Below are 20,962 nucleotides of genomic sequence, written 5' to 3' on the forward strand. Positions count from 1 at the left end.
TGGAGCTAAGTATACATACACTCGCAGGGAATGATCCCATTCAACCACGAATGCCACACAGACAAAATAGGAATCATGCATTAGTATCAAAGCAGAGAAAGCAACAAGAAAGTGGAAAACAAACAGCAGAGGTACAAAAGACCACTTATCTGAGAGGAGTTCTGGAAGTGAGCAGAGCTGGTTACATAATGTCCTTAACACACAGGAGCAATTGCCACCGGCAAGTAACCAGAGAAAACTCCTCAGTTATATAGCCCAATCTGACCCTGATTGCCAGTCCTCCACAGGTGTGTAGCTTTCGCTCCACACATCAACTGCATCACCAGAACTGACCACAAGAGGGAGCCCCGAACTGGAAAACGCCCCGGCTTCTTTGACTACTACTCTAGTCTCTATTTCCTAGTTGTATAGTGACCCCTAGTGATTGAACATCACAGAAGGAAGCTGATTTCTCTGATAAGATATAATACAAAGTTGTTTTTTAGATTACTTGCACTATTGATTTATGCAAAGTTTGCTTAAAGTACAGTTCTCTTTGAAACATCCCAGCAAAATGATTTGCACCTATGATACTTACTCACTATGGATATTCTCCCTCTGTAATTTTTTAATCCTGCCTCACTTATTCCTATACATTTTTCCTTCTCCATTATAGGAAGTTGAGTCATATGATCCCAAGTCTGACAACCAATCCAGTGCATGTAGCAATGTGTAGACAGGAAGTCAGTCTTTGACTTCCTGTGATACACAGGATGACATCATCACATCATATCCCCCCTGGCAGCTTCTCCCCATCCAGCTCTACCCTCCCTGCCCCTCTATACATCCTCTCATGCAGCCAAAGATATGGGGGGGGGGACTTAACAATCTGTCTAAGAAAAATAACTGACTTTGCTGTCCACAGTAAGCAAGTTTATATAAATCTGCTGATATAATTTCTGCCCTATATAAAAGAGTAGTGATATGGCAGGTGAAACGGCATCATGTATCGAGACTGTATACATCAGGATACAGTTACTGTCACTCATCTGTCACTGCAGTCACTAGATAGGAGCAAGAGCAATAGGATCAGGTTCTGGGAAATATAGGGGAATCAACATGGCTGACCACCCAGACATGGAACATTAACTAAAACAAGGTCTACCCAAGAGCCTACATACATTATTCTTTCTTAATAGCTTATGCTGCATCATATAGGAAAAAAAACAGTTTGCGTGGTGCTGTAAGACTAAAGGGTTGTCTTGGCATCTAATAATGATGAAGGATCCTTGGGATAGGTCATCAATATTGTATCGGTGGGCCTATTATTCCCAGGACCCCAACTTATCAACTGTTACTAGTGCTGGCAGCAGCTGGATGTAAACCCTGAACGCAGCGGAACCGCACAGCTCCATTGTTATGTAGCGGCTGCTGCTGAGTAGGAAATGATGGGCAGTTCTTAGCAGTGGCCGCTACATAAAAGGAGCTGTGCTGTTCAGCTGCGCTCAGTGTTTATCAACCCAGCCGCCATGGGACTTAACAATTCAACTGTGGCAGGTATCAGACACCCACCGATCTAATACTGATGACCTATCCGCAAGGATCCTTCAATATTAAATGCCCAGACAACACCCTTTAAAATGTCATGATTTCATTAAACGTGTTTAATATGATACTGTATATACAATCGTTGGAGGTGGATAATAAGGGTACATTTCCATGACACTATCAGAACTGTTAAACGCTGGATGTTTGCTGGTCTGTGGCTGTTTAATAGCCTGGTAGACTGGCCCATCATACTTATATGCACACGGAACAACTATTAATATGATTGTTCTGTATGCATAAAATATCATTGATCTCGATTACAGCAGATACTTGGAAATGAGATTTAATGTTGATAAATGTAAAGTAATGCACCTAGGACGGAGTAATCCTCTAGCTGCGTATACATTAAATGGAAGTAAGCTCGGGACTACAGAACAGGAGAAGGACATGGGTATTCTCATTACAAGTAAACTGACCAGCAGCACTCAATGTCAAGCAGCAGCTGCTAAAGCAAACAAGATTTTAGGGTGTATAAAAAGAGAGATTAGATCCCGTGATCCCAACGTATTGTTACCCCTCTATAAATCACTTGTAAGGCCACATCTACAATATGGGATCTAGTTTTTGGGCTCCACAACCCCTTCAGCCCCCGGGCACTTTCCGTTTTTGCGTTTTTGTTTTTTGCTCCCCTTCTTCCGAGAGGCGTAACTTTTTTATTTTTCCATCAATCTTGCCATATGAGGGCTTGTTTTTTGCGGGACGAGTTGTACTTTTAAATGAAACCATAAGTTTTACCATATAGTGTTCTGGAAAACGGCAAAAAAATTCCAAGTGCGGAAAAATTGCAAAAAAAGTGGGATTGTACAATAGTTTTTGGGATATTTTATTCACCGTGTTCACTATATGGTAAAACTGATGTGTGGGTATGATGCCTCAGGTCGGTGCGAGTTTGTAGACACCAAACATGTATAGGTTTACTTGTATCTAAGGGGTTAAAAAAAATTCACAAGCTTGTCCAAAAAACGTGGCGCACGTTTTGCGCCATTTTCCAAAACCCCTAGCGTTCTCATTTTTCAGGATCTGAGGCTCAGTGATGGCTTATTTTTTGCGTCTCAACCTGACGTTCTTAACGGTACCATTTTTGCGCAAATGCTACGTTTTGATCGCCTGTTATTGCATTTTGCGCCAAATTTGCGTTGACCAAAAAACGTAATTTTGCCGTTTGGCGAATTTTTTTGCCGCTACGCCGTTTACTGATCAGATTCATTGATTTTATATTTTGATAGATCGGGCATTTCTGAACGTGGCGATACCAAATATGTGTGTATTTTTTATTTTTTTAACCCTTTAATTTTCAATGGGGTGAAAGGGGGGTGATTTGAACTTTTAGGTTTTTTTATTTTTTTTTAATTTTTTAAAACTTTTTTTTTTACTTTTTTTTTTATTTTACTAGTCCCCCTAGGGGGCTATTGCGATCAGCAATCCGATCGCTCTGCACTATCTGCAGATCTCAGCTACAGAGCTGAGAACTGCAGATTTGCTGCTTTACTTTCAATGCCGGCTGTATTCCGGCATTGAGAGGAAGTCACTCATGTTAGCTACAGGCGTCATCACATGACCCTGTGCTACCATGGCAACTGCCGAAAGTCACGTGATCATGTCACGTGACTTCCGGTGGGGGCGGGGTAAGTCACTGTCATGGCGGCGCCCATATACATATCGCTGCCAAGACTTTGGCAGCGAAATGTAAGGGGTTAATGGCCGCGGGTGGAAGCGATTCCACCCGCGGCTAGCAGGCACACATATCAGCTGTTGATAACAGCTGATATGTGCGCGTCTCGCCGCCGCCTGCCGGCGGCAGGGGGCGGGGCTTACCGCCACACGATCCATGACGTATCTAGTACGTCATGGGTCGTTAAGGGGTTAAAAAGGACATTCAGAAGTTAGAATCAGTCCAAAGGCGGCAACTAGATTATTACAAGGAATGGAGGTCGCCCATATGATGAGAGGTGGGAAAAGTTAGATTTGTTTAGCTTAGAAAAAAGACGTCTCAGAGGAGATCTCATTTATATGTATAAATACATGTGTGGTCTATACAAAGGACTGGCACGTGACATTCCTTCCTAAAGGGTGCTTTACACGCTAATGATATATCGTCGGGGTCACGTCGTTAGTGACGCACATTCGGTGCCGTTAGCAACATCGCAGCGTGTGACACCAAGGAGCGACGATCAACGATTGCAAAAGCGTCAAAAATCGTTGATCGTTGACACGTCGCTCCTTTTCATAATATCATTGCTGCTGCAGGTACAATGTTGTTCGTCGTTCCTGCGGCACCACACATCGCTGTATGTGACACCGCAGGAACGACAAACATCTCCTTACCTGCGTCCACCGGCAATGCGGAAGGTAGAAGGTGGGCGGCATGTTCCGGCCGCTGATCTCCGCCCCTCCTCTGCTATTGGGCGGCTGCTTAGTGACGCCGCTGTGACGTCGCTACGACGCCGAACGCACCTCCCCCTTGAAGGAGGGATTGTTTGGCGGCCACAGCGACGTCGCTGACCAGGTATGTGCGTGTGACGCTGCCGTAGCGATAATGTTCGCTACGGCAGCAATCACCAAATGTCGCACGAACGATGGGGGCAGATGCTATCGCGCAGTTAAGGACCAGGGGGCATACACTGGGAGTGGAAGAAAAGAGATTCTGGCAGCTAAATAGAAAAGGGTTCTTTACAGTTAGAGCAGTCAGACTGTGGAATGCCGACCACAGGAGGTAGTAATGGCAGATACTATAACAGCTTTTGTATCAGGGCTGGATGATTTCCTCACTACACACAACATTGTCAGTTATAAATGATTTAGTGACAAAATGTAGAATTACTGGAGAAAGGTTGACCTAGATGGACCGAGGGCTTTTTTCAACCTTTGTAATTATGTAACTTTATACATATATATCCTGTTTACACTGAACGATGTGCTGCCAAGAGCGGTGATTTTAACATGATCTCACCAATCAGGAATCATATTGTAAATCATTGTTTCTCAGATTTTGAGTCATAGCTCAGAGCAACAAATCTCCTATAATGCAAACTATTTTCCAACTTTACGTGCACTTCTCAGAATGGAAGTTATAGGGTACTCATGTAAAAAAGTAACAAACCGCCACTGAGGGCTTCCACAATCACAGAGTGGTAATGGGTCCATAAAATCATTTAATCTAAGCTGCTGATTTTGGTGGGGCTGTCCAACTATCTAATCTGTATGGTAGTACTGCAACTACTAGAAGTTGTGTGTGAATACAAGCATGGCGGACAACAGGGTGCTAATCACAGGAGAAAACTGCATGAACAAGTATGAACTGCTGCAATTTTCAGCTGGAAATCCTGCAGAAATTTAGATGCAGCTGTTTTCTACAATGCAGGATGCAAACAAGGTGAGAGCCGCAGGTCATTTAGAAAGCTGAAACGTAGGTATAATGTGTGTGAAAACTATCAACCATTGCTTATGGTAGAACGTGTAAGGACACCATGCGGACAATTTCCATCTTAAACACTTTAAGGGGCACTTTGCACACTAGGACATTGCAAGCCGATGCTTGTGATGCCGAGTGCGATAGTCCCCGCCCCCGTCGCAGCTGCGATATCATGGTGATAGCTGGCATAGTGAACATTATCGCTACGGCAGCTTCACATGCACTCACCTGCCCTGTGACGTCGCGCTGGCCGGCCACCCGCCTCCTTATTAAGGGGGCGGGTCGTGCGGCGTCATAGCGACATCACACGGCAGGCGGCCAATAGAAGCGGAGGGGCGGAAACGAGCGAGACGTAAACATCCCGCCCACCTCCTTCCTTCCGCATAGCTGGCATGAGCCGCGGGACGCAGGTAGGAGATGTTCCTCGCTCCTGTGGCTGCACACACAGCGATGTGTGCTGCCGCAGGAACGAGGAACAACATCGTAACATCGGTCATTTCCATATTATGGAAATGTCAGACCCTACACCGATGATACGATTACGACGCTTTTGCGCTCGTTAATCGTTTCAAAAAGGCTTTACACACTACGATATCGCCTGCGACGCCGGATGTGCGTCACTTTCAATTTGACCCCACCGACATCGCACCTGCGATGTCGTAGTGTGCAAAGTGCCCCTTAGGGACAAAGATAGCTGTAGACTTGTAACACCAAAGGAATACTAGATTTATTTATTATGACATACCAAGATAGGTGTCCATAGGAAAAAGTCTTCATTGAACGATTACACCAAACCATTTAGGGTGAGACCATGCAGGGTTGCTGGCCACACACAGACCAAACTATGCCCACCCATGGACATAGGATTCAACGTCATGACCCCATTTGTGACCCCGAGGGTGGGTAGCGTTTTAATTACATGAGCTAGCTCCCCCTTATAGGCTGATCACTAAAAAGCCTAGCTATAAAATTGTTGTATGCTTTTTGGATTGTTTAGCCGTAATAAAGCATGTTAGATATTCATACGAAGCCCATAGTATAGTTATTTAGTATAGTATAGTGTTTCTGATATCAAAATGTCTGCAGATTTCAACCATTTTTTTTTCTGGAACTGCTGCTTATTTAATGGTCAGAATGTTAAAAGTATCTGACTGGAGCATGGTAATGTTTCAGGGTGTTGCCCCTCCTCAGTGCAAAGCATAAGAGCTGATCTGGCAGTATGTGAGTCTTCTGGTAAAAAAGCAACAAAAAAACAGAATCTCAATTTGCAGACATGTATTTTGGGGTGTTTGCCCTTCCTCAGTGCAAAGCATGATGTTTGATTTGGCTGCTTGAGAGGCCTCTAACTAGGGGTCTAAAGGAGAAGGTTTACCAACCATTGTGGTAGCAATCCTAAAAGTCAATATTGATCCTTTAACGAGTGATGCAGAGGAGCATTGCATGACAGGTAAGTCTCCTTACACTGGCTTGGCACTCTCCAGAAGGAGAAAAGTTCCCCATTTAAACCAGTAAAAGACCTTTCATGCAACTACTTCAGCATGCACACTTTGCACTGATGAGAAGCAAATACCCTAAAACATATGTCTGCAAATGGAGTGTCTGGTTTGTGTTTTTATCCTAGGCTGTGTGGCAAGGTTCGATAACGGGTTGATATAACTTTTAGATTTGCTAACCCCATTAGGTTGCACTAGAGCTCAAGGCTCTTCATCTCTGAGGAGGGCATTTCTATATTTAATTTCCTAGGTTACCATGCCGTAGCAAATAAGTCTCCTTACACTGGCATGTCATTCTGCATAACGAAATTGCCTCTTCAGGGAGGAAGTAGACGAACTCTAGTGCCACCTATTAGAAGTAGCAATCCTAAAAGTCAAGTGACCCTTTAACGAGCCTTGTCATATGACTTAACGTTTATGCCAGATCAGAACCTCAGTTTGCAGACATGGTGTTTCGGGGAGATTGCTCCTCATTATTGCAAAGTATGAGATCTGATCTGGCTGTATGACAAGCTAAAATGGGATCTGAGGGGAAAACGTTTGTCCTTGCGGAGACCGGCACGAGGAGAAATGTTCACTTTTAGACGTTTTGGTCAAGTTTGATATAGTAAGTCAGACTGCACATAGAGTAGCTATTATAGCCTTATAACGTGGCAAATAGGGAGTTCAATGACAGTTCTTAGATAGAAGGGAGGCCATACAGGACCCCTGCTCGTGCCCCACGTGGACTTATGGAATTGAGGTCCAAGGCATGCCTAACTCTATTGATATAGCCAGTTATAAGGACCTTCCTATTTAGTTGGAGGCCTTCTACCCCTGATGGACCCCCAAAGGAGGGGGGAAAGGTGTTGGGACTTTGTTGAATACCTAAAAGGAAATATGTTGGTGTGGTAGAAAATCACAATGGATCTCTTAAGGAGCTACCAACAAATGCTAAGTATCCCCTGTCTAGGGTCATATTTTTATTCTACCTATTATGGTCTTAATGAGTTATTCTTGTTTTTGTCCTCCCACAAGGATAGATTTGCTTATAACACTGTAAATATACATCATATATCAGCGTGTTGACTTATTGAGGTTTTTACCTAGCGGATGTGTTGCATAGTTTGCTTGTTTACATGCACTAGCACGTTATGAGGTTTCTGGTGGAGGGTACATACCTAGTAGTAGGTTAGGAGTTTAATAGGGATAGCCGCCGAGGAACGGGGGCACCATACAAATTAGGGTGTTTAAACCTCCGTTGTTAGGTAGCGGAAAGTGTAGGGCTAGGCCCATGATCTTATTATTGTGATTGGACTATCTATACCCTAATCCTCACAGGTCATCACTGATCTCCACCCCTACCATAGTTGTTTCCATTTCCTTTGTGTACACTTTACACAGCACCTTTTTGTTTGGATCTGTTTGCTTGGGATTTTAGCATATTAATAAAGTTTATTGATTTTGGAGGGTTTTTTCTATGGTTTACAAAGTTCTTAGATAGAAATAGCCTGAACAGTGTAATGAAACAGTTCTGGAACAAGAAGACTTGAAGTTATCAAACTTAAAGAAGTGGTTCACTCTTTTTGATTATTGGCCATATCGATATTATGTTGAGAAACAATGTCTCTCTCAAATACCTTGTATTGAGAATTCTACCTGTGAGCAGCGCTATTGTGGTCCATTCACCCCCATCGGGTGACCCCCGGGCTCCGTGACCTCTGAGATCCAGTGATGTCCTGTCAACTGAGGCCGGCCCCAGTCTCTGTGAATGATTGGGCTATAGGTGGTGTTTCACTGCTCAGCACAGCTCAGCATCACAACCCAGCATCTCTCTGCTCCCTCCTCCTTCGCTGCCGAGCGCTGCAAGCAGGAGCGGTGCTGGACTGTGATGAGCGGTGAAACACTGCCCACAGCCCAGACACTCATGGAGACTGGGGCCGGCCATGGTGATGGCAGGCCAACTGGAGGTTGACATGTCATCGCTGGATCCCAGAGGTCACGGAGCCTGGGGTCACGCGATGAGTAGTGTGGTCCACAACCGCACCTCTCACAGGCATTATTGCCAATGCAAGGTATCTGAGAGAAACATTATTTCTCAAAGTTATATCGATATAGCAAATAATGAAAATGGGTGACCCATTTCTTTAAGTACAATTTGTAACTTGTTGTAGAAAGGGACCTCTCCAGCATCTCCGATAGATCACCTACTAGTGCTGCTGTCCAGCACAGGCAAGTTTCTGGAGCTGATGGGTGTACTCATGATAAGTATGCAGTAAAGCAGGGGTGGGGAACCTTTTTACTGCCAGGGGCCATTTGGAATTTCCTACTAACCTTTGGGGGCCGCACAACATTATCAACTTGAAAAATTTGGTCAAACGATTAATTAACTCACCCTTACTGTGGAGGCAGGAGCTGCTTCTGTTTGGTGTGACTGTGTGTTCGGTGATATTGATCATCTTGTTTCTCACAGCTGCTTTTCCAGGTTTGTCTCGGTCTGGAGATGCTGGGGGCATATAGATCACAGGAGGGGCTGGGGCATATACATCACAGGAGGGGCTGGGGTGCATAAATTACAGGAGACACTGGGAGTACACATCACAGGAGGGGCTGGGGCATATGCATCACAGGAGGGGGCTGGGGCATATACATCAGTAGGGGGGCATGGACAGCCTTGGCTGTGGCACAGACAGCACTAGGTGGCTGCACGGACTGCACTAGGTGGCTGCACGGACTGCACTAGGTGGCAGCACGGACTGCACTAGGTGGCAGCACGGACTGCACTAGGTGGCAGCACGGACTGCACTAGGTGGCAGCACTAGGGACACACAGAGAAGTCTGGGGGAGCATAGACATCAACAGGAGGGCACAGACTGGGGGCATAGAAAGCAGTGGGAGGGTACAGACAGCAGTAGCAAGTTCAGAGCACTGGGGGGTACATAGTACTGAGGGGTGGCACACAGCACTGGGGAGCACGGACAGCATAAGGGGGCACAGACAGCACTGACCGTGGCATGGACAGCACTGGTGGCAGCATGGACAGCATTAGGTGGTGCGAACAGCACTGGGGGGGCATAGACATCACCCAAGGGGTACAGACATTACTAGGAGAGCACACACAGTACTAAGGGGTACACACTGCACTGCAGTACTAGGGGTGTACTCAACATTAGGGGGTACACACTGCAGTAGGGGGTACACACTGCATTAGGGGGTACACACAGCATTAGGGGGTACACACAGCATTAGGGGGTACACACAGCATTAGGGGGTACACACAGCACTGGGGGGGTACACAGCACTGGGGGGGTACACAGCACTGGGGGGTAAACACAGCATTAGGGGGTACACACAGCATTAGGGGGTACACAGCACTGGGGGGTACACAGCATTGAGGGGTACACACAGCACGAGGGAGTACACAGCACTTAGCAGGGGGGGGTAGCGATGGGTTGCGTACTCACAGTGAGGGGGAGGAGGAGTCACGCAGACAGCAGGTCCGGGAGGCTTGTAAATCTGCTGCAGCTCGTCTGTGACATATCGCAGCGTGCTGCTTACCCCGCCCACCAGAGCAGAGAGCACACTAGCACAGGCCGGGGTTAAGCCTAGAATGTATGGGCTGCAGTCAGGTCCTGGAAGTCAGGATCTGGATAGAGCCTGTACATTCTAGCATCTACCCTCAAGGCATCAGGCAGTGAGATTTAAAGGGCCGGCAGCCGGGAAAAGCGCGGCTGCTGCCAGAGCACAGCGGTCCCTGGGAATGTGCCTGGGGCCGCATAAAAAGTCGTGACGGGCCGTATACGGCCCGCAGGCCGGAGGTTCCCCACCCCTGCAGTAAAGGTTCCTGCCTCTTCTTTTCTTTCTACGTAACTACTGCTCAATGAATGTTTTCATCTAGATGTTGGTCAAATATCAATGGTGCCGTCTAAGCAGCAGACCATTCAAAAAGTCTCCTTAACTGCATATTGGACACAATACTACACTTCGATCCTGTATAAATCTTTTTTTTTATTTTTACAAAAATAGATTATAGTGTATTTACAAAAATGCCTAGCGGGAAAAGAATATTATTTTACCATTTGCGCCACAAATTCATTGGGTTTTTACCAAAGTACACGGTACTGGAGCTGGCACCTAAACCACATACAGTAAATACAGATAAATCTGTAACAAATAAAACATTCTGAGTTACACATTTTGGGATTTATAACAATAAAATTGCAGCACTTCACCATTACTTCCAGTATTTCTCTACGCCTGACATTTACAACACTTGCGTTGCTGATTTTGGCTCCAGTATGAAGTATATTTCTCAATGTCTTTTTCCGTTTTATGACACCTTTACTATTTATCACTTTTTTGTCTTTCTCCTCCATCTCTGAAACCTCTCCCTATGCTGTCTTCACATATTAGCTCCCATGGTTTCAGGTCCCCCCATCACCCCACCCCATCTCTCCGACTGGGATTTTGTTCATCTGAGAGCTGTAAATTCTCTCTGACAAGATGAAAAGAAAATGCTGTATTTTCTGGCCGGCTGGAATCCCCCAAAATGAGCCCAGGGATCAAAGCTGCACAAATACCTTCAAATAACCTCTAAGAGGCTGGCAGAGAGAGACTTTAATGTGATAGCGGTAGAGTTTAGTGCTGTACTCCCAACGCTTAGAAGGCACACTCCTATCCTGGGAGTGCAGCGCTATGTGACGGACTCACCTGCCTGCTGAGGCGGTAATACTGCCACCAGTGCGCTAGTCACACGTACAATATAGGATCTTAATTTGTGCATTATTTTCTATATTTAACAAGGAATGAATGGAACATATGTCTTTTCTCTTCTTTTCTCTTCAGTGTTGAACAAGGGCCAGTGTGTAACCAAGTATTACCGATGGATGCAGAAGAACGGTGGCTACATTTGGGTCCAGTCTTGTGCTACCATCTCAATCAACGCTAAAAATGCTAATGAGAGAAACATCATCTGGGTCAACTATATCCTCAGGTAACATCAAGCTTTATATCTTTCAATGGCCCAAGTGAAAAAACGGATTTATACACTTGGCACTTCTGGGCTGGTGCATAAGTAGGGTCCAAAACCTTCTAAAGTAGATGTAGAAACTTGGCACTCAAGATCAATGTGAACAGTGGTTTTTATTGTGAAGAACTTGTAGGACCAGCACAAGCACAGACATTTCAGTAAAAAGACCTTCATCAGTGCACGCAGAGGGTCCTCAAAGTATAGATCCATGGCGAGCAGTGGACACCGCGTCATACCCAGCTACGTCGCTTGCCTTGCTACTATACATTTCTGAGGACCCCCTGCATGCACACTGATGAAGATCTTTTGACCGAAACACGTCTGTGCTTGTGCTGGTCCTACAAGTTCTTCACAATAAAAACCACCATTTACATTGATCTTGAGTGCCAAGTTTCTGCATCTACTTTAGAAGGTTTTGGACCCTACATGTGCACCCCCCCAGATGTGCCATATGTATCAACTCACTAACTGAAAAACTGGACAGCATCCAATATCCAGACTTCCCAGTAGACTGTCAGGAACAGGCAAATATACAAATATGATTTGCATAGTGCTTGTAAAAGTTTTCATACCCTTTGAACTGAACTTTTCCACATTTTTTCACGTTACACCAACAAAAATGTATGTAATTTATTGGGATTTTATGCAATTTTCCTAACACTAAAGGCTGCTTTACACGTAGCGACATCGCTAGAGATGTCGCTGGAGAAAGCACACGCCCCCGTCGGTTGTTCATCACAGGCAAATCGCTGCCCGTGGTGCACAATATTGTTAATCCCCGTCACACATACTGTACTTACCTGCCTAGCGACGTCGCTGTGGCCAGCGAACCGCCTCCTTTCTAAAGGGGCGGTTCGTGCGGCGTCACAGCAGTGTCATACGGCAGCTGTCCAATTGAAGCAGAGGGGCGGAGATGAGCGGCCGTAACATCCCGCCCACCTCCTTCCTTCCTCATTGGCGGTGGCCGCAGGTATGATGTTGTTCCTCATTCCTGCGGTGTCACACACAGCAATGTGTGCTGCCGCAGGAAGGAACGACGAACAACATCGTACCTGCAGCAGTAACAATATTTGAGATTAGAACGTGTCAACGATCAACGAAATGGTGAGTATTTTTGATCGTTAACAGTCGTTCCTGCGTTTCACATGTAACGACGTTGCTAACGAGGCCGGATGTGCGTCACGAATTCCGTGACCCCAACGACATCTTGTTAGCAATTTCGTTGCGTGTAAAGCCCCCTTAAGTAGCAAGTATTTGTGAAGGAAATGACACATGGTTTTCTTCATATTCTAACCAATTAAAGCTGCAAAATTGGGATGTGCATCTGTATTTAGTCCCCCTGAATCAAAATAGAACCATTTTTCACTGTAATTACTGCTGTAAGTCTTTTGGGGGATGTCTCTACCATCTTTGCACATCTAGGGGCTGAAATTTTTGCCTGTTCTTCTTTACACACTCGCTCTAGCTCAATGAAATTGGATGGAGACGTCTGTGATCAGCAATTTTCAGGTCTTGTCACAGATTCTCACTGGGATTTAGGTCTGGACTGTGACTGGGCTGTTTACACATAAATATATGCTGATCTAAACCCTCCATTGTAGCTCTGGAAGGATGTTTGGGGTTGTTGTCCTGCTGGAAGGGGAACCTACTACAAAGTCTCAAGTCTTTTGCAGCTTCGAACAGGTTTTCCTCCAGGATTGTCCTGTATTTATTTTCATCCATGTTCCCATCAACTCTGACCAGTTTCCCTGCCTCTGCTGAAGAAAAGCCTCCCCACAGCATGATGTTGCCACCACTATTTTTGACTGTGGGGGTGGTGTTTTCAGGGTGATGTGCAGTGTTAATTTACTGCCTTTCATAACGTTTTGCATTTAACCCAAAAATTTCAACTTTAGTCTCATCTGATCTTCCATCTTCTTCCATATGCTTGTTGTGTCTCCTACATGACTGTTTGCAGACTGCAAACAGGTTGCTTTTAAAACTGGCTTTCTTCTTACCACTCTTCCCCTTTTTGCCAGGTTTGTATAGTATTCGACTAATAGTTATGCTGTGGTCAGATTCTTCCACCCGTGCTGTGGATCTCTGCAGCTTCTCCAGAGTGACCATGGGCCACTTGGCTGCTTCTCTAATTAGTGCTCTCCTTGCTTGAGACTTCAGGCTAGGTGGATGGTTATGCCTTGGTAGATTTGCAGTTGTGCTATACTCCTTCCATTTTTCGATAATGGCTTGAACTATGCGCTGTGAGATGTTCAGAGCTTGGGCTATTTTTTTTTTATAACCTAACCCTGCTTTATTCCTCTCCACAACATTATCCCTGATCTGTCTGGTGGGTTTCTTGGATTTCTTATTCATTTGATCCCTAATGTTCTCAAACAAACGTCTGAGGCCTTCACAGAACAGCTGTAGTTATACCAAGAATAAATTACACACAGGTGGATTTAGTGTACTGATTAGGTGACTTCTTGAGGCAATTGGTCACTCAGGATTTTATTTAGGGGTATCAGACTACTGGGGACTGAATACCAATGCACTTACCAATTTTCACTTTTATATTTTTAAAATATTTAGAAAATGATATATAATTTCCTTTACACTTCACAAATACTTGCTAGCTTGTATTAGTGTATCACATAAAATCCCATTAAAGTACATTTCAGTTTGTGGGTGTAGTATGAAAAAATGTGGAAAAGCTCACAGGGTTTGAATACTTTACAGGGCCCTGTGTGTATGTATATATATGTGTGTATATATATATATATATATATATATATATATATATATATATATATATATATATATATATATATATATATATATATATATATATATTAGATTCATGCACAGCTATATAAATAGCTCAATGCAGGGTTTTCAGTCCGGACTGCTTTATCGGGGATTGGGTAAAATTGTTGTACAGGTGGGTAATACAACTTAGTGGCATTACTCTTTACTGCTCCAGTGCTGCCTATTCCCTTCTACAACACTAGACCACTGCTACAAGTCGCTACAAGTTGATGCAAAGTAGGCCGTGTAAGACCACTGAGGACAGTGATTGGCTGCAGCAGCCATATTTGGTAACTAGAACATCACTATTGCTGTTTTGAAAAGAAAGACTGTTGGGAAACTTTGGAGGTGCAATGTTTTTTGCCTATTTTTTTGCAATACCAGACAACCCCTTATAAATGCAGTCATGAATTTATATACCGTTCATATAAACACACACGTGTATATTTTGTAGCTAGTTTAAGGAATCAGGAACAGCACTCCTGTATCAAACTGTCATACAAAACAGGAACGCGTAATACACAGTTATATCAACTTAAAAAATGAAAACACAACTGTTGTCTAGCAAGAACTACAACCAGTGGAAGCGGAGCTGCACTGAGACAATGAGCAGATCTTGTGCGCCACCTGCTGGAAATGTGAGAGCTGTGCAGGAGCCAAGTGTGCTGCAATCCTCCCTGAAGATGTAGTGTGCAGTACTTTAATTGGGATTGCAGAGAGAAGCCCACCATATGAATAAAGACCCCCGATACACATTACACTAACATCATCCAAACTCACCGACATTAGCAGCATAATGTGTATGGGCTCCTCCCAACTCTTCCTTGAAAGATAAGAATTTGGCACATCTGATTGTAGATTGACGATCCTTTTGTTTTTGGTGAGATTATCCCCAGCTAGAGGAGAACTTAAGGTACTATCACACTAAGCGACGCTCCAGCGATCCCACCAGCAATGTGACCTGGCAGGGATCGCTGGAGCGTCGCTACATGGTCGCTGGTGAGCTGTCAATCAGGCAGATCTCCACAGCGATCAGAGATCAGCCACCAGCCACCAGCGACCAATGTAACGACGCTGTTAACCATAGTACACATCGGGTTACTAAGCAAAGCGCTTTGCTTATAGTTACCCAATGTGTACCTTGGCTATGTGTGCAGGGAGCCGGCTTCTAGAAGCTGCGGACGCTGGTAAACAAGGTAAATATCGGGTAACCAAGCAAAGCGCTTTGCTTGGTTACCTGATGTGTACTTTGGTTACCAGCGTCCGCAGAAGCCGGCTCCCTGCTCCGTGCACATTCAGATCGTTGCTCTCTCGTTGTCAAACACAGCGATGTGCGCTTCACAGCGGGAGAGCAATGACCAAAAAATGGTCCAGGACATTCAGAAATGACCGGTAACCTCACAGCAGGGGCCAGGTTGTTGCTGGATGTCACAAAGAGTGACATCACTAGCAAGATCGCTGTTGCGTCACAAAAACCGTGACTCAGTAGCGATGTCGCTTAGTGAGACGTGGCCTTTAAGCTAGTACAGATAAGGGTCAGCTTTTGGAGCCTCATCTGCATATCTGAAAACTTCTATATCATTAACTGTTGCTCCACATTTGTAATAATGTGTTTCATACCCCAACCCAGCTTAGACTGTTTAATAGGCACTGACCATCTCTGTCTAACTCAATGTATGAGTGAGACCTTAAATCTAAGTAAATGCTCCGTGTATAATGCACATTTGGAAAAAACAGATAGAACTATACAGTGTGTCCACCCATATCCTATCCACAGCCATAAACTTGAGAACGGCGGCAGCTATAGGCATAGAAGTGGTGTCTAGGTATAGTGAAGTAGCCATGCGTTACACAATGAAACCACCTATAGCGCCACCTGGTGGAAAACAACGGAGTTAGCATTTTTATCTCGAAAACCGAACGAGTTAGAGAAAAAAAAAGTGAATTAAAAAAATTGTAGGGCATCATCAATTCAATACGAATCGACACCTTGCATACAGAAATGCTATGATAGGAAACCCATGACCACCTCCCCCTAAAAAAAACATTGAATGCTGGTCACACATATGGCGCTCATTTAACTTTGATGTTCAAAGTGACCCCCGTCAGCTGCAATGCACATCTGGCCTCTGCACAGCATACTGCATCTTGCTGCACGCTGTGCAATATGGTAGGTGACACGTTTGCACAAGCATCTGTGATACGTCGTCGTAGGTCCTGCAATGTTGGTGGAGGGGTCGCATACACCTGCTGTTTGATGTGACCTCACAGAAAGAAGTCCAATGGGGTCAGGTCAGGTGAGCGTGGAGGCCACTCCACACAGCCACCATACCCAATGACTTGTAAGAAGGTGTCAATGACGTATCACTTCACGTCCGCAGCCTTGTGAGGGTTACATGTTCTAATCATAGCATTTCTGTATGCAAGGTGTCAATTCCTATTGAATTGATGATGCCCTACAACTTTGTAATTCACTTTTTTTCTCTATCTCGTTCCGTTTTCGAGATAAAAATGCTAACTCCGTTGTTTTCCACCAGGTGGCGCTATAGGTGGTTTCATTGTGTAACACATGGCTACTTTACTATACCTAGACACCACTTCTATGCCTATAGCTGGCGCCGTTCTCAAGTTAATGGCGGTGGACAGGATATGGGTTGACACACTGTATAAAAAAAACATCATCTGAATTGGCTCCTATGGTCTGCTGTTTTTTTTATATAGTTCTATGTGGTTTTTCAAAATAATTGAGTGTAGGGACTCGCAAGTGTGAGAATCTGTGACGTGGATTGTGAGTTTACATATTTTGGGCCAAAATATCAACTATCTCACTATTTGAGGTATGGCACATTTTATCTATTTTTGCAGGATGTGTGTGGATCTTCTGAATTCAGGTAGTTGAATGGTGAGTCCGTCATGTGATATGCGCGCATATAGTGCTAACTAACCCGCCTGACCTGGTGTTGTGCGTCATTTATAGGCCACAATTCAGACACTGGGCATCTCACGTATTTGTGTGAGATGCACTCATGTAGTGCTGATGGGCCCGCCTGACCTAGGTTTCTGGCGTCATTTATAGGTTGCAGTTCAGACACTGTGCATCTTACTCATCTATATGGCGGGCTCCCAATGCAAACCTTATTAGTGCACATGTCCTATGCTAAACAGCCGCTCCTCTTTAGTGTGGAGGTTTGGTGGCTATATCATCAGCATCGTGCACCTGGGCTGCGGCCATCTTTACTAGGAGGGTTTGCCACTTTCTGTGTGTGCCTACATCATCTGAATTGGCTCCTATGGTCTGTTTTTTTTTTGTTGTTTAATCCTGACATTTCACACCTTTTTTTGCTGATTTAGTTTGCAGGAATACAAGGATATTCCAATGGATATTGCTCAGCTGCCACATTTGCCTGAAAAGACATCAGAATCTTCAGAGACCTCCGACTCGGATTCAGACTCCAAGGATAATTCAGGTAACGCAGTTGTGAACATGACATGCTTACTGTGGAATCGCACCCTAGAAGCTATGCATTATTCTACTCTTGACATACTTACAGTTCAGTCCAGAAATATTTGAACAGTGACACAAATTTTGGCATTTTCAATATACAGTGATGTAATCAATGTGTTTTAATTCACATCCTACTTGGAGTAAGGGCTTAAGAACATGTAGCTGTCTCTTTTTAAAGGGACCAAACGTAATTGGACAATTATCTCATATACTCTTTAATGGGCGGCATAGGCTATTGCCTCATTAATCCATCATCAATTAAGCAGGTAAAAGGTCTGGAGCTAATTCCAGATGTGGCATTTGCATTTGGAACCTATTGTTGTAAACACACAACATGCGGTCAAAGTAGCTCTCAATGGAGGAGAAACAGAACATCAATGGGCTGAAAAAAAGAAGAAATCCATCAGAGAGAGAGCAGAAATGTTAGGTATAGCCAAATCAACAGTTTGGTATATTCTGAAAAAAATTAGCACGCTGGAAAGCTTGGGAACTCAGAGGCCTGGATGTCCAAGGACGATAGTAGTGGTGAATGATCTCATAATCTTTTCCTCGGTGAAGGAAAAGCCCTTCATAACATCCCCCCAAGTGAAGAACAATCTCCAGGACATAAGTGTTTCAGTATCTAAGTCTACCATAAAGAGAAGACTGCATGAAAGCAAATACAGAGGATTCATCACAAGGTGCAAACCATTAATCAGCCTTAAAAATAGAAAGACCAGATTAGACTTTGTCAAAAAGCATCTAAAGAAGCAACTCCAGCTCTGAAAAAGCATTGTATGGACAGATGAGACTAAGATCAAACAGTACCAGAATGATGGAAAAAGAAAGTATGCAGAAGGCTTGGAACGGCTCATGAACAGCACATCCTCTGTAACTCATGGTGGAGGTGGTGTGATGGCCGGGCATGCATGGCCTCCAATATCACTGGGTCACTAGTGGTTATTGATGATGTGACTGAAGACAGAAGCAGCAGGATGAATTCTGAAGTGTACATGGCTTTACTTTTTGCTCAGATTCAGCCAAATGCAGCAAGGTTGATTGGATGGCGCTTCACAGTACAGATGGACAATGACCGAAAACATACTGCGAGAGCAACACAAGAGTTTTTTAAGGCAAAGAAGTGAAATGTTCAGCAATGGCCGAGTCATCACCAAATCTCAACCCCCTCGAGCTGCAGTTCACATATTTAATGCAGGAAAACTCACAAACAACCAACAACTGAAGTCAGCTGCAGTAATGGGCAACAAAGCATCACAAAGGGGGAAATCCAACATTTAGTGATGTCTATGGCTTCCAGACTTCAGGTGTCATTGCCTGCGAAGGATTCTCTATGAAAAATTTAAATTGAACATTTTATTTATGGTAAAGTAAATTTGTCCAATTACTTTTGAGCCCCTGAAATGAGGAGACTTTGTAGAAAAATGGTTGCAATTCCTAGAGGTTTCCCATGCCAAGGAAAGCCCTATGTTTCTAAGACGTTACATAATTCCTCCAATTTCCCCGTTGGGTTAGTTTGTTGCTTGCACCTTTGGAGATTTTAATGTTTTCAGAGTTTTCTATAAAAATCTCCTACATTATATTATATCTTTCGCCATTTTTACTCCTTTTTTTTGTAAAACTATAAAGGTGCTCCGTCCAGTTTCCTATGATATTCTGCCAGAAGACAACACAAGATAGAGAAGAAGATGCTGAGCTCATAGATATCTAGTACTCTGTGATGAAACTGCTTGTAGAAAGCTGTGTAATGACTGGCCGGTCTCCCCAAAGTTTTCCTCTATGAGAATATCTGCAGAAACAGCTGTCAATCATTCTGTTTGGGCTGGGAAAGCATGACTCACAGTCCTACTAGACTCCAAGCAGCTTTTTACATATATTTAATTAAAAGGGATTGTCCAGGCTTGGTACAAGAATCTACACTCACTCTGTGTGCCTGCAAACTGCAGAATTGAGAGAGCGTGTGATGCGCACAGTGTCAGGATCCCTCAATATTGCTGATGCAAGCAGTCACATGACAACATTATACAATTTGCACACATTTGGTATTGTACCGACATAATGTGTTCAACTAGAAGTGAATTCCCAGAACCTGGACACGTCTAGTTCGTGCATGTCTGCAAGTATGTAATCACAGAAAAGCAGCCACATAATTTCACACACGTATGGGTGTGGAGACACGGGAGTCAGTGGGTGCTCTCGTCCGCTGACCTGGCCACCTTTAGAAAGACAGCATGGCCCAGGGCTCATCCCATCTGAACGCCCGACCTCCTTAACTGTGGGCGGAACATTACTCAGACAAGACAGGATGAGGGAATCACAATATTAAGACTTTATTGGATCCCCAAACAATTAACGGCATATGGCACATAACCAGCAAAACCACAGAATGTAACCGGCAACAGTTTTTCACCCTTCCGCTGGCTCACCAGGGATTAGAATGACCGTGCCTCAGAGCTTCCAGGGCTACTTACTACGAACCAGCAGCACCCCGCTTTTCGCGGGCACCCACTGAGAATGGAGAAACGCCAGATTTAGGAAGCTGGCTGAGGGCCGCAAAGCCTGTAGTCAGGTGACGGGATTGTCCCAAGCTGAATTCCTTCCTTAGGTAGTCCTTGATATCTCAGCCGAATCCTTGCATTCGATGCTGAAGTCCATGTAGTATTATAATCCAGGTTCGGTTCTGGCTTGCCAATCAGATCCGCAGACCCTAGTTTGGTATCATGTAGCAAGAGTTTACCCGGGCAATAGACAGTCCTCCTTCTTATACCCCTGAGTTCTCCATTCAGACCATTGGGGTGTTCACGATTGGTGGATAAGACTGGGCTCTTATTGGCTAAATTTCAAGCCGTATACAAAATATCCCTAGTAGTAATGGTCTCTGGCAGAGATGAGGGAGAGACAGCTAAGTTACATCACATCTAGCAATACACATAGTAATACAATGGGAGGTTCGCATAATTGATTTGTCTGGGTATCTGACCTTCACTGGCCAAGGCAATTACATGATTCAACAAGAACTTTAACACTAGACTCCTAAGAGACTTGTAGAAACAATGAGGGGCTTATCCCGCATTTATAAACAAACTATAATCATGTCTGGCTGAATTTTAAGAAACTTAGTCCATGTCATCACAATGGGGAATATAGGGAACTCGTAACAGTGTGCATTACATTAA

The 20,962-nt window shown here is 44.3% G+C and overlaps 1 protein-coding gene across 7 annotated transcripts in view; it reads left to right on the forward strand.

Annotated features, from left to right (window-relative positions):
* Positions 1-20,962, forward strand: part of NPAS3 (neuronal PAS domain protein 3) — a 687,349-nt gene that overhangs the window by 659,128 nt on the left and 7,259 nt on the right. For all 7 annotated transcript variants that reach the window (XM_075329901.1, XM_075329903.1, XM_075329902.1 and 4 more), the window contains 2 exons: positions 11,317-11,464; positions 17,636-17,751. In XM_075329901.1, coding sequence (XP_075186016.1) covers positions 11,317-11,464; positions 17,636-17,751 — 264 coding nt within the window. The remainder of the gene's footprint in view (positions 1-11,316; positions 11,465-17,635; positions 17,752-20,962) is intronic.

The sequence above is a fragment of the Anomaloglossus baeobatrachus genome, chromosome 12 (assembly GCF_048569485.1).
Source record: "Anomaloglossus baeobatrachus isolate aAnoBae1 chromosome 12, aAnoBae1.hap1, whole genome shotgun sequence".
NCBI lineage: Eukaryota > Metazoa > Chordata > Amphibia > Anura > Aromobatidae > Anomaloglossus > Anomaloglossus baeobatrachus.